A 12,465-nucleotide genomic window follows, 5' to 3' on the forward strand; every position below is an offset into this window, starting at 1 on the left:
CGGCACTCCCAGGTCAGACGCCTGTTACACTCCTTCCTGGCATTTCTGTAATCTGAGGTACCTCACCTTTTAATCTTTTAGCCTCCTCCCTTGCATTAAACTCTGTGTACATGGGAATCTTGCCACTTTACTTCACTGTTGTTCCTTCTGCTCTTTGAATGGTCCCTGACCTTTAGTGGACACTCAGTAAATATATGTTGAATGGAATGACTTATTACTTGTTTCCATCCATTCATTCGTTCTTTCATAACATGCTCTGGACTGCTGCCGCGATCCAGGAAGCCTACTAGTGGATGCAGCTGAAATCAAGCCAGTTGTGACTCCTGCCTTCAGGGAGCTCGTGTGCGACTCCCTGGGGCACATGAAATGGAGACGGCAGTTTCTAGGATGGTTGCCCAAACTTGACTGGGAGCTTGTGGGTGCCTTCTCTGAGATGACTCAGTGCTCAGAGCACGGAGCGAGCCAATGTCCCATCCCACACCACTGCTGGGGCAGCCCGCTCCCCATTCCACATGCTCTTGCTCTTTGCGGCCTGGGCTGGCCTCCCCACTGATATAACTCCACTGTCTCATGTCTTCACTTTGCAGAGGAATGTTTGCTGGGGGATTGAAGGAGATGGAGCAGGAAGAGGTCCTGATCCACGGTGTGTCCTACAATGCCATGTGCCAAATCCTGCATTTCATATACACCTCCGAGCTGGAGCTCAGCCTGAGCAATGTCCAGGAGACGTTGGTTGCCGCCTGCCAGCTTCAGGTGAGGCTCTCCCTGTTTGAGTAGTGCAGGTTCATACTTAGGCGGGCTTTTCCCAGGTGCCCACCTGGCAGTGGCCTGAGGATGGGTCAGGCAGCGAAGGAGACAGCGGGCAGGGTGGAGGCTCTCAGGTGGTGCATACCTTAGCCAGCCCTGGGCACCAAAGCAGAGCCACTCCGAACACCTCTTGGCCCAGGTACCTGCTCTCCCTTTGCCTCTGCTCTTCTGCTGGTTCTTTCCCCTCTGCCTGGGTCTCCCTGCCACTGGAAAGATTCTGCATGTAAACGAGTGGTTGACCCTAATCCGAGTATGTGTTGTTCTGTAGTGCAGGCATCTGGCGAAGCTGAGCTTCCCCCAGCATTGTCCAGGCCCTTTCTGCTCTCCTCTCCACATGGCCTTGTCGATGTCTTTGAAACTGCTTTCCTTTTTTTTTTGAGGAAGATTAGCCCTGAGCTAACATCCACTGCCAATCCTCCTCTTTTTGCTGAGGAAGACTGGCCCTGAGCTAACATTCGTGCCCATCTTCCTCTACTTTATATGTAGGACACCTACCACAGCATGGCTTGCCAAGCGGTGCCATGTCCATACCCAGAATCCCAACCGGTGAACCCTGGGCCAAAGCAGAACGTGCACACTTAACCGCTGTGCCACCGGGCTGGCCCCGAAACTGCTCTCCTTTTTGTCATTCAACTTTGAATACTTGTTTCCCTACAAAATTCAGAAAGTTTCCTTCAGCATCCATCTCCTCCACACCGCACACTCCTCCCCATCCCCCTGGTCTGCATATCCCACAGCCATTCTGCCAGTGCCCTGGGCACAGAGCCTCTGTGTCTCCTTGAGCCCTTCCATCTTCATTCCCTGTGTCCGAGTTTGGACAAGTTATCCTTGTAAATCTTACCTGTAGCTATCTCTGTTTTGTTTCCATGTCCTCATCTTTGCCTTGGCTTCCATCTCTCAGTTTCTCCCTCCCAGCTAGTCCCTGCCTTGTTCTCTTCCCCGCATCCATCATGCACATCGACACCAAACCATCTTCTCAAACACCGCTTTCCTCTCTCCTACTGGTCAGTGAACTGCTATTGCCCACCGTCACTCACAGCAGAGGTTTGGCCAGCTCTCCTTAGCGCCTCCAAAGCCATTGCCGGGGCAGCACGGGAGGGGGAGCCTCCAGTTCGGCTCCAGCAACCCGGCTTTGTTTTGTTTTATTTTTAACATACTGAGCTTCTATGCAATGTTGTCTTTAAAGCAACTTTTACTTGGCATAACAGTTCCAAGTCAATAGGCCCATCAGGTTCTATTTGTTTCTGTAGCCAGTGACTGTTGGTGGCTTGCCCCCCATGTGCTGTGCCCTGCATGAGCTGAAGTTCAGACTCTTTGTGGTGTCCTCAGGGACCAGAGTCTGAATCCTTGCAAGACTGTCCCCATGGGTCACCCCCAGCAAACGAGTTCCCTTCTCTGAGCCTCTCGTGGGGCTCCTGCATGGGGTGGGCCTGGTGTGATTCCTCTGTGAGAGTCCACCTGGCAGAGGGCCTGCTGCTCTGACAACGAGGTCGGGAAGGGGAGGGTAACACAGTCCTTGTGCTGGGAGGCTTGGGTTCTTCAGTGTCCTGGCCCACGACAAGTCAAAAGTAGTATTTTAGGAAGAAGCGGCAAAGCAGAAGTGCCTGCTGAGGGAGAAAGCAGGTGATCAGTGAAGACTTTCAGGACCTCACAAAGCACCGTCAGGGCAGACGGGCACTTTGCAGGTCTCCATTCAGCCCTTAGCATATCACCTGGCAAGCACTAAATGTCTTTTGAATCAGAAAAAATAAAAATGAAAATATTTTAAACATATTTAATAAGCTTCAGATGCCAGCAGAATTACTCTGTGTGCACTGGTAATTTGTTGATGATGCTGGGTAAGTGAAGTATTCCCACAGAGAAAGTCTAAACTCCAGTTTACCTAAAGCATTTAGCCCCACCTGGGCAGCTTTCCCTAGAGCCCCTCCGTCTGTGTCCTTTGATTCTGCTGTGCGTCTGTTCCCTTATCACAGGGTGCTCTTGAGCCCTGGAGCCCAGTTCTCGGCTCCCACCCAAGTGCCATTCTCTCTCTCGCCTTCCTCCCAAACCCCCAGTTCTTCTCTGCGGTTGGGAAAGGGAAGGTGCAGGCCACCTGGGAGCCTCCTCGCTCACCGGAGTCCCACGGGCCTCCGCCAGGCAGGATGGCTTCCAGCTTTTCAAGAACTCGGCATCAGGTTCCCAGGATGCCCTGCTGGTGCTTCTCAGTGCATGGGCGCTTCCTGGCCTTGCTCCTGGGGCAGAGGGTGGGTCCCCTGGCCCTGCAGCTTTGCCTGGGCCTCCACTTATGGGGGTTGTGGCAGGAGAACAGAGCTGGGTGTCTTCTAGAGAGCCCGCGGAGGGGCCGCGGGGTCCCAGGTGCCTCCACACCAGGGATAGCTGGCATTTGTTCTGCTTCCTGCTTCTCTGGAGATCCAGTACTTTTCATCTGAAAGGCATATATATATCAGGGGTCCGTGCTGTGCCAGGTAGTTCCTGTGTACTATTTTGTTTTCATTTCTTCCTCCCGACTTTAACTACCCTTATTTTATAGATGAGGAAACTGAGGCTCAGAGAGGTTAAGAACATGCCGCAGACCACTTCCAAGCCAGGATTCAAACCCAGTTATTCTGCAGTGGGCCCGTCATCTCTCATTTGTTGGGGGAGAGTGGCTGCTCCAGCCTCCAAATCAGGAAAAGGGGGGGACTCTTGAAGGGGCACGGGGGCAACTGCAGCCAACAGCCGAATAAGCAACGTCCCTGCCCTCATACTGTCTCCCATGTCCAGACACTACCTCCAGGCTTGAATGGGTCTTCTTCTCTTCACAGATCCCAGAAATCATTCATTTCTGCTGTGATTTCCTTATGTCCTGGGTGGATGAGGAGAACATCCTCGACGTTTACCGGCTGGCAGAGCTATTTGACCTGAGCCGTCTGACTGAGCAGCTCGATACCTACATCCTCAAGAACTTTGTGGCCTTCTCACGGACTGACAAGTATCGCCAGCTTCCCCTGGAGAAGGTCTACTCCCTCCTCAGCAGCAACCGCCTGGAGGTCTCCTGCGAGACCGAGGTGTACGAGGGCGCCCTGCTCTACCATTACACCCTGGAGCAGGTGCAGGCTGACCAGATCTCGCTGCACGAGCCCCCCAAGCTCCTGGAGACAGTGCGGTTTCCCCTGATGGAAGCCGAGGTCCTCCAGCGGCTGCATGACAAGCTGGACCCCAGCCCGCTGAGAGACACAGTGGCCAGCGCTCTCCTCTACCACCGGAATGAGAGCCTGCAGCCCAGCCTGCAGGGCCCGCAGACGGAGCTGCGGTCGGACTTCCAGTGTGTTGTGGGCTTCGGGGGCATTCACTCCACGCCGTCCACTGTCCTCAGCGACCAGGCCAAGTACCTGAACCCCCTGCTGGGAGAGTGGAAGCACTTCACCGCCTCCTTGGCCCCCCGCATGTCCAATCAGGGCATCGCGGTGCTCAACAACTTCGTGTATCTGATTGGAGGGGACAATAACGTCCAGGGCTTCCGTGCCGAGTCCCGATGCTGGAGGTAGGAAAAGACCCTTGGCCATACTTTGGTCGTGGGTGATGCTGTGGTGCAGGAGTCTCGGGCCCAGAGGGCTGGTTAGCAGGTGGGTTCTGCAAAGGGTACGTCACTGGGGGCTGAGGCAGTCGGCCTTTTAAATCAGTCTTAGCACTTGTCGGGGTACACCTGTTTTGTGGAATAAAGTCCAGGTTAATCTGGCGAATGTGGATGGCAGTGAGATAAGGAAAAGGACACCTGGAATGCTTTCTTTCACTCTTGTCCCCTTCTCCTTGTCAGAAACCCACTCACCTTGGGTCATATCTGCTGTCTTGTCAGTGAGGGCCTGGGTTATGACTGCATTTGATTGAGCACAGGAGAGGGGAGCCCCCGGCAGGAAGGGCAGTCGGGCCTAGGAGCTGAGAGCACTGGACGGGATGCTCCTTCCATCCTGCCCTCTTGAGCTTTGACATGTCTCATCTGAGCTTCCCTTCATCTGTCTGCTTTGCTCTTCTAACCACAAGCCCATGGTGGAGGATGGCTTCCTGTTGCTGCAACTCCTTCGAGCGCACAGTCCTCAGCCCAGGGGAGCAGGAAAGGCCAACAGGCATCGCTGAGCCTCATGCCAGATTTTCCTCCGGCCTTGTGGTCAGCTGTGTGCTGGGCGTGAGGTTCCTGGAGGAGGCAGTTTTTCCAGAGGGGGTTTTGTGGCCCGCCGTGGTCTGTAGGACTCTCAGGCTGTGATCCCTCAAATCTGTGTTTTTGGGCAGAGCAAGGGAAGTAAGGCAGATCCCCATAGCCTCCGCTACCGTTAGGTTTCCAGGGCCCCCTCTGCTGTACTTTGGTTTGATTTCTTGGGATTTGGTGCCTGTGGGAAGTTTTGGCCCCCTGCAAGCTGAAAGAAGGCACTGCAGAGAGAGAGATTGCTAACTGCTTCCAGTCGCTGTCAGCAAGTTGCTGATTGAGTTTGTGTTTGTGTTTCCGTCCTCGGGAGTGGGGGTGGGGGTGGGGTCTGGTCTGGCCATGCCCCTCCAAAGTGAGCACAGTGACGTAAGTATGGTGACTGTGACCAAGGAGGAGATGGCCATTCCTCAGCCACCTCGGCTCTCCTGACCTCAGGAAGTGATCACCTTTGTTAAACTGATGAGACCAAAGCTTGGCAGTGTGTTGTGGTTAAACAGGAGGACGGGCTGAATTCAGAAAGGAGGAAACAGTGCCTTCATTTTCTCCCTAACCAAATTCCATCCCTAGTGGATGTGGCAGCACCAGCTTCAGGCCTTCCTCTTGCCAAGCCTTGAAGGTTTTTTTTAGGGAGCTCAGCTTCCCAGTTGGAGGGCCAAGGCCAGACCTCCCAGCTAAGAGCAACCCACAGGCCTGCAAAGCAGACCTCTCCAGAGTTTTGTCGTCTCCGGCCCTCAGCACAAGGTGGGTGGGGTGGCTGTGTGCCTTCAGGGAGGCCGCAGGGCTCTCCTGCAGGGCGTCCCTGGGGGCGACAGCAGGGGATGCTGCCTGCCCCTGTAGTCTGCCCTGTTACATGTCATAGATTCAGTTTCACTCAAGACTGGTCTAAAAATCCCTTTCATGAACATGAGCTGTAAGACCCAAGCTGAACTCTGGAAGATGCTGACATCAGCCCCTGTGAGAGGTAACTACAGCCTCAGCTCCAGTCAAGAGGTCAGATCACTGGCAGGTGGGGTTGGTGAGACGTGTGTGGTGGAGCAGGCACCGCTGAGGAGCGAGGGCACAGAGCGGCTGGCCGAGGGGGCAAGGAGGGCCCTGGGTTTCGTTCATCAACCCAGGGGAATGGCCCAAGAGTTTGGTTCTCTTCCTTTTCCTCTTTCATAGTTCACCAGCCTGAGAACCTACAGTCTTTCAGAATGTAAAAAAACCAGATTTTGCAGTAAATTAGGGTTTACATTTTGAGATGTTAGGGACTTTACCAACTTATATCTTTTTATTTTAAGATTTTATGTTTCCTTTTTCTCCCCAAAGCCCCCCAGTACGTAGTTACATATTTTTAGTTGTGGGTAGTTGTGGGTCCTTCTAGTTGTTGGCATGTGGGACGCTGCCTCAGCATGGCCTGATGAGTGGTGCCATGTCCGCGCCCAGGATCCGAACCGGCGAAGCCCCGGGCCGCCGAAGCAGAATGTGTGAACTTAATCACTCGGCCATGGGCCGGCCCTACCAGTTTATATCTTAAAGCATTGGTACAGAAACTGCATATTAAAGGTTACCTCTTTAAGAGCAAATTATATTTGTCTCCAAGATACCACTGTTTTTCTTTTCTTTTCTTTCTTTGACTGCATCTATATCATCCACGTTGCTTTTGCACCTTCTCCATAGCTCCAGCTCTCTGGGCTACTGAATACCAACTGTGCCCTTACCGGTAGTAACTGCTCGTACGTTGCCTCGGGTCCTGACCCTGCTTAGGGTAGTCACTGGTCTTTTTCTTTAGGCATTTCCGTGACTATTAATATTTTAAACTATATTTCAAAAAATGTTTTAAATTGTAATGGACTTCTTTAATAGTCATGGGAATGCTTAAGTCATGAAAATACAGAAGAAAAACAGGCTACTAAATTTAACAAGGACTCCAGCACGTATTTGTACCAACTCTAGATTTCACTTCTGAGTTTGCAGTAGGATGATCGAAAATTGGCATTAGGGCCAGTCCTGGTGGCCTAGTGGTGAAGTTTGGTAAGTTCTGCTTTGGTGGCTCAGGTTCAGTTCCTGGGCATGGACCTACACTACTCATCTGTCAGTGGCCATGCTGTGGTGGCGGCTTCCATACGCAAAGGGGAAGATTGGCAGCAGATGTTAGCTCAGGGTGAATCTTCCTCAGCAAAAAATAAAATATCGGCATTAAAGTGACTAAAACTGTTTATATCCTTATATGCAATTATAAAGCTTGTTTTTATTTGAAAGAAATATTATTTGAGGATTTCTTCTGACAAAGTGGAAGATTAATCCAATAAAGAAGAAAATGTGAGCTACAGGACACAGTGAGGAGATAAGAAGTCAGCAAAACTGTGGTCCTGTCTAAATTATTGATGTATCGTGTCTGTATATGTGTGTGTGTGGAAAGTGTGTTTCCTTAAATCCGAAACCACAAATCCAAATGAACTCAGCCTAGGAAACTGTGAGGGCAGGAGAACCAGAAGGAAGTAAGCAAAAGCATCTGGAGAGTCTTGCGTCACTCTGCTGGAAGATGCTGACTTGCGCTTGACTGAAAATAGGGGAGAAGAGATGTACATGAATGAATGTCATGTACAGGAAGGAAGCGCAGTGGAAGGCACTATCTCAGCCAGTTAACCAGGCTTCTGTGAGCGCCGTGTCCTGGACTGGCTGCCTGTCCCCAGCCAGACCTTCACTTGGCTGGGTCCCTAACCCCCGGTCATTTAGGGCTCAAACACTACTTTATCAGGAGACCTCTGCCCTCCCCAGCCGCTGCTGCCTGGTAGATCTCTCTCTCTCCTTACTCACTTTTTTGTGGAGCACTTGTGTGCTCTGTTCTCTTTAGCCTGTTTCCCATGCTGCAGTGGAAAGCAGGGCCCTTGTCTCTTGTTTCCCTCTGGATTCCCAGCACTGAGCACCATGCCTGATCCGCATTGGGTGACCAGTGAATATTTGTAGAGTGAATGTATGATTTCACTGCTGGTAATCTTACTCCTTTGTTTAGTGGAGTAGACAGTGCATAGTCTGCCCTGAGCCAGGTGCTGCGCTGAGGTCTAGGAACATACCCTCGGTCCTTCACAAACTCCCCTCAGGTTAACAAAGACCTTTTAATGTGTGTTATCCTTTATGATCCCTCATGATGCTTTTTTAGGCACACGTGTCCGCCATTGGACATGTGTGAAAACTGAGTGAGCAGTTAAGACTGATGCTCGGATGTGGCCAGCTGGACGGGCAGAGCCAGCATTCACTGACCCAGGTGCATGTTCTCTCTCTCCTGTTGGCCTGACTCTTGAGGCGTCCTGTCTCCTATCATTCCTAGCTGGCACGGAGAGGCTGGCCACATGGCACGGGCAGGAAGAAGCAGCTGTAGAGCACGTCTGACTTGTGCTTTGGGGCAGAGGATGAAACTGACCTGTTCACTGACCCGCATACAGCACAGGCCAAAGAAAACTTTATTCACTCTCTCCTGAGCCAGTTGAAGTTCAGCTGGTCCTCTTTGGAGTTGGTCTCACTATGGAGAAATCAACATACTTATCTGAAAAAGCCTGTGACTATGCCTGGGCTGTTGAGCAAGGAGGTTCCCAGAAGCAGGTGAGGCGCTCAGATGCTGCTGGCTGGGTGATGCCCAGGGGAAACGGCCAGATACAGGTCAGGAAAAAGTAGGCTTTGGGCCTCGGGCTCACAGGGTCTTGGCCCCCTTGAGGTTCTGTGATCGTCTGTATTCACCCAAACAGCATACCTGCCTGGGTGCCCAGCAGAGTGCCAGGCCTGGGGCATGGAGAGGGGGAAGGAGCATGGGAGACCCCCAGGGAGTTGGGCAAGCCTGGGGCAGGGCTGAATGCTGGAAAGGTAGGTCTGGGCTTGGGCTGCTAAGAGCCTCAGCTGCTGGGCTGAGGCCGAAGGATTTCGGGGTGTGAGCAGTGGCTTTGCTGGTGAGGATGGGATCGGATGGACAGAGGGAGTGCAGGGTTCTGTTTAGGACAGGTGAGCAGCCAGCTGCAGACAGCTGGAAGGTGTCTGCAGCGTGGGTTCAAAGTGCAGGAGAAAGCAAGGGGTGATAGTTGGTCATTCTGGAGTGGCTGAGCTCCCCTGAGTTGAGAATGGGAAGCCCTCTGAAGGCAGAAGAGGGGCAGGGGGCCTCAGAGGATTGTTGGGGCAGGCAGGAGTGCAGAATGAAGCTGCTGCTTGGGGACTAGACTTTTTTACCAAGGTTGATGGGGAAAGAAGGAGAAGGCAAGGCTGTGACTTGGGGACAGCTGCATCTCCTGTGAAAGGGGTGTGAAGGTGGCGCAACGTCAGAACAAGCTTGTCAGGAGAACGAGCTTCATAACAGTGCTAGTGTGGCGCTGGGGCTGAGCAGGAGCTCAGCAGAGGTCCGCTTCCCTCCCCTCCCTGCGCCCGCTCTCCCAGGCAGCCCCTCAGCCCAACAGTGCTTCTCCAGCCTCGTGGCCCTGCTGCAGCCAGCTCAGCATCTCTCCTCCCGTGGGAGTGCCTGGGAGCCCACAGGACCCCTCCCTCACGGTGCCCACAGTTCATTGTGGGAGGTAGCACTCCCACTCCTCCAGCTGGGGAGGTCGAGAAAGCTGTGGGAGTGGCAGTAGGAGAGTTAGGAGAGGCACATGAAGTGATGAAAGGGTGGGCTGTGTCTGGCAGACCATGCAAGGAAATGTCGGAGTTGGCTGGAGGCCCAGAGCCTGTTGTGCCAGTGCAGTTGAGAGGCTGTAATTGGGGCCTTCCTGAATGGGGACGGGGCCATGAGGACCATGAGGTGAGATAGGTGAGGTGGAGGTGGCTGTAGGAACAGCCATTGCGCAGCCTGGGGTGGACTTGAAACCACCCAAGAGGTTCCGCCTGGAAGGGACTGGCTTCCTGGGCAGAAATCCAGGAGGCTCCTGGCTACGGCTTCTGGGCTGCGTGCTGGGGACGCATCTCCACCCAGGTGTGTATCAGCCTGCTGATGTGGCTGTGGGGGGGCATGTACTGGTTTTGGGGGGCAGCCGGGGGAGGGTTCAGGGTACATGGGTGGAGCAAGAGGTACAGGCCTGCTGTGCAGGCTCTCTCACCTGTCAGTGATGTGTTGCCTTCGTGTCCCCTCAAAAGGTATGACCCGAGGCACAACCGCTGGTTCCAGATCCAGTCCCTGCAGCAGGAGCACGCCGACCTGTGTGTGTGTGTGGTGGGCGGGTACATCTACGCGGTGGCTGGCCGCGACTACCACAATGACCTGAATGCTGTGGAGCGCTACGACCCCGCCACCAACTCTTGGGCCTATGTGGCCCCACTTAAGAGGGAGGTAAGGAAGCCCCTCCAGGAGGGGCCTTCTGCCTACTTTCCTATCAAGAGGGAGGCCAGGCCAGGGAGCCAGGCCCAGCGAGCAGAGTCTGCATCCCTCCAAAGACTCTGCACTCAGATTGGGGCGGGGGACCCCTGAGGTCCAGCCAGCCACCTAGGGAGAACCTCATCAAGCATCCAGACCCCATTCCCCAGAATTTCACCTGCCTCTTGGTCTCACCACCTTGGCCCCAGGAAGTTGTTTTAACCCTGCAGTTCAATTGTACACAGAATCCTCCTGTTTTTCTGTCCTTCAGTGCAGCTGAGATGAGCTGGGGGTGTGTCCAAAGATGATGTTAAACAGGAGGGGCACTGAGAGAGATGAAGCCTCAGACTTCTCCCCCACGGGCCTCCTGGAGGGCGGGGTCTTATAAGTTATATTTTTCATGTTTAAAAAAAAAATCACGTGTGTCCTGCACAATACCTTGGTTCTTTGAAATTTGAAGATGTTTAGAGTATGTTCATTGTGGAAAGGTGCTGCTTTAGGAGGTGCCGCTCTTTTGTCTTTTAGACTTGGGTACTGGGACCCTGGCCCCTGAATCAGACATGAAATCCCAGGGCGAGGAAGAGGCTTGCTGACCTCTTATATCCCGGGTCCCACCCAGCCTCAGAGAGCAGGCTCCGTGCCCTTCTAGCACCGACATTGCCATTTGTGGAGCACATGCTACAGGCCAGGACACCTTTGGGGATCCCCGAGCGCCCCAGAGGGAGAGGATGTTGTGGGAGACACACAGGGTTCTGCCACACTGGTTCTGGTTCTGGGACTTTGGCAAGAACTCCTGCCTTTCTGAGCTCTTTCCACACCTCCCCCTGATCGCTCGCCCTTCCCCCAAGCCTCCAGGGTCTTAGACTTTGACCTCAGGGGGCTGGGGGGGCGGGGGGGGTGGTCTTCCTGATGGGCCTGCAGCCCACTTGACCTCCAAGGTCAGGGGTTCCTACCATGGTTCCTCCCAGGCAGGGAAAGCTGGCCTGCTCCTTGTTCCTCTGCTTCCTTGGGGAAGGGAGCCCCTCTGGATACTCCCTACCCCTGTCCTGCAGAAAGGAGTGGGTTTTGCATGGGAAAGATCAGGGAGTCCTTGAGACCTGATGGACAGGACAGTCTCCTGAATTCCGTTCTACTTCCAGGAGGCACAGAAGGGTGTGAGTGGGAGTGGGTGGGTGGGGGAGGGTCTGGAGGGGTTCTTTGTCTGAGGCTGGCTTGGGAAGCTGCAGTTCTCCAGTGTGGCCACAGAGGGGCAGCCTTGGCCTTCAACCAGCTTCTCTCTGACTGCCAATGTCCTTCCTTCATAGTTCATTCATTCATCAACTACTTATTAAGGGCTTACCATATACTAAGTCCTGGGGAGCCAGTGGTGATAAAAAATGACAACAGTCCCCCTCTGTGATGTTTACAGCCTAGCAAAAGAGACCGTTCTAAGTACTAAACAAATCAGTAAAGTAGTTGCCAATTGTGGTAAGTGAGAGAGAAGAAATTGAGAGGGTTGAGCTAAACAGTGTTCAGGGAAAGGGGTCTGGCAGGACAATTCTAGATAGACTATTTGGGGAAGGCCCATCTGAGGAGATGTCAATGAGACCAAGGTCTAAAGGAAGATGGGCAGCCCTTTGGAGAGGGAGGAAGGGCCTTCCAGGCCAAGCGGGGGGCTTCACAGTTTATTCTGAGAAAGACGGGAAGCATGGCGAGTGCTTGTGAAGAGCGCAGGGTTTGGAGGATCAGGAGCAAGGAGAGCAGTTCCTGGGCCGTTGGGTAGTCCAGGCAGAGGCCGTGGTGGCTTGTGCGTGGGTGGAGGCTGTGAAGAAGGAGGGAGATGGGCAGTTTGGAGATGTAGTTTGGAAGTAAACTGACCAGACTTGCTGACTGACCAGATGTTAGGGAATGAAAGGGGATAGATCATAGAAGACTCGCAGGCTCCAGGTGGGAGAACCTGGGTGGGTGGCCAGGCCACTCAAGAGGACAGGTGGGTTTGGAAATGAAAAAGAAGGAAAAGTTCCATCCAGAACATGATAAATGTGAGATGCCTGGGGACATCCAATTGGAAATGCCAGTTTGACATTAAAAGTCAAGCTCAGATTATTCACAGTAGCCAAGATGTGCAAACAACCCAAGTGCCCATCAACTGCTGATTAGATAAAGAAGATGGGGTATATATACACAATGG

The 12,465-nt window shown here is 53.3% G+C and overlaps 1 protein-coding gene across 5 annotated transcripts in view; it reads left to right on the forward strand.

The window, feature by feature from the left end:
• Positions 1-12,465, forward strand: part of KLHL22 (kelch like family member 22) — a 36,582-nt gene that overhangs the window by 14,498 nt on the left and 9,619 nt on the right. For all 5 annotated transcript variants that reach the window (XM_023646678.2, XM_070275230.1, XM_070275227.1 and 2 more), the window contains exons 3-5: positions 588-753; positions 3,612-4,330; positions 10,079-10,271. In XM_023646678.2, coding sequence (XP_023502446.1) covers positions 588-753; positions 3,612-4,330; positions 10,079-10,271 — 1,078 coding nt within the window. The remainder of the gene's footprint in view (positions 1-587; positions 754-3,611; positions 4,331-10,078; positions 10,272-12,465) is intronic.

Source organism: Equus caballus, chromosome 8, assembly GCF_041296265.1.
Source record: "Equus caballus isolate H_3958 breed thoroughbred chromosome 8, TB-T2T, whole genome shotgun sequence".
NCBI classification, from domain to species: Eukaryota; Metazoa; Chordata; class Mammalia; order Perissodactyla; family Equidae; genus Equus; species Equus caballus.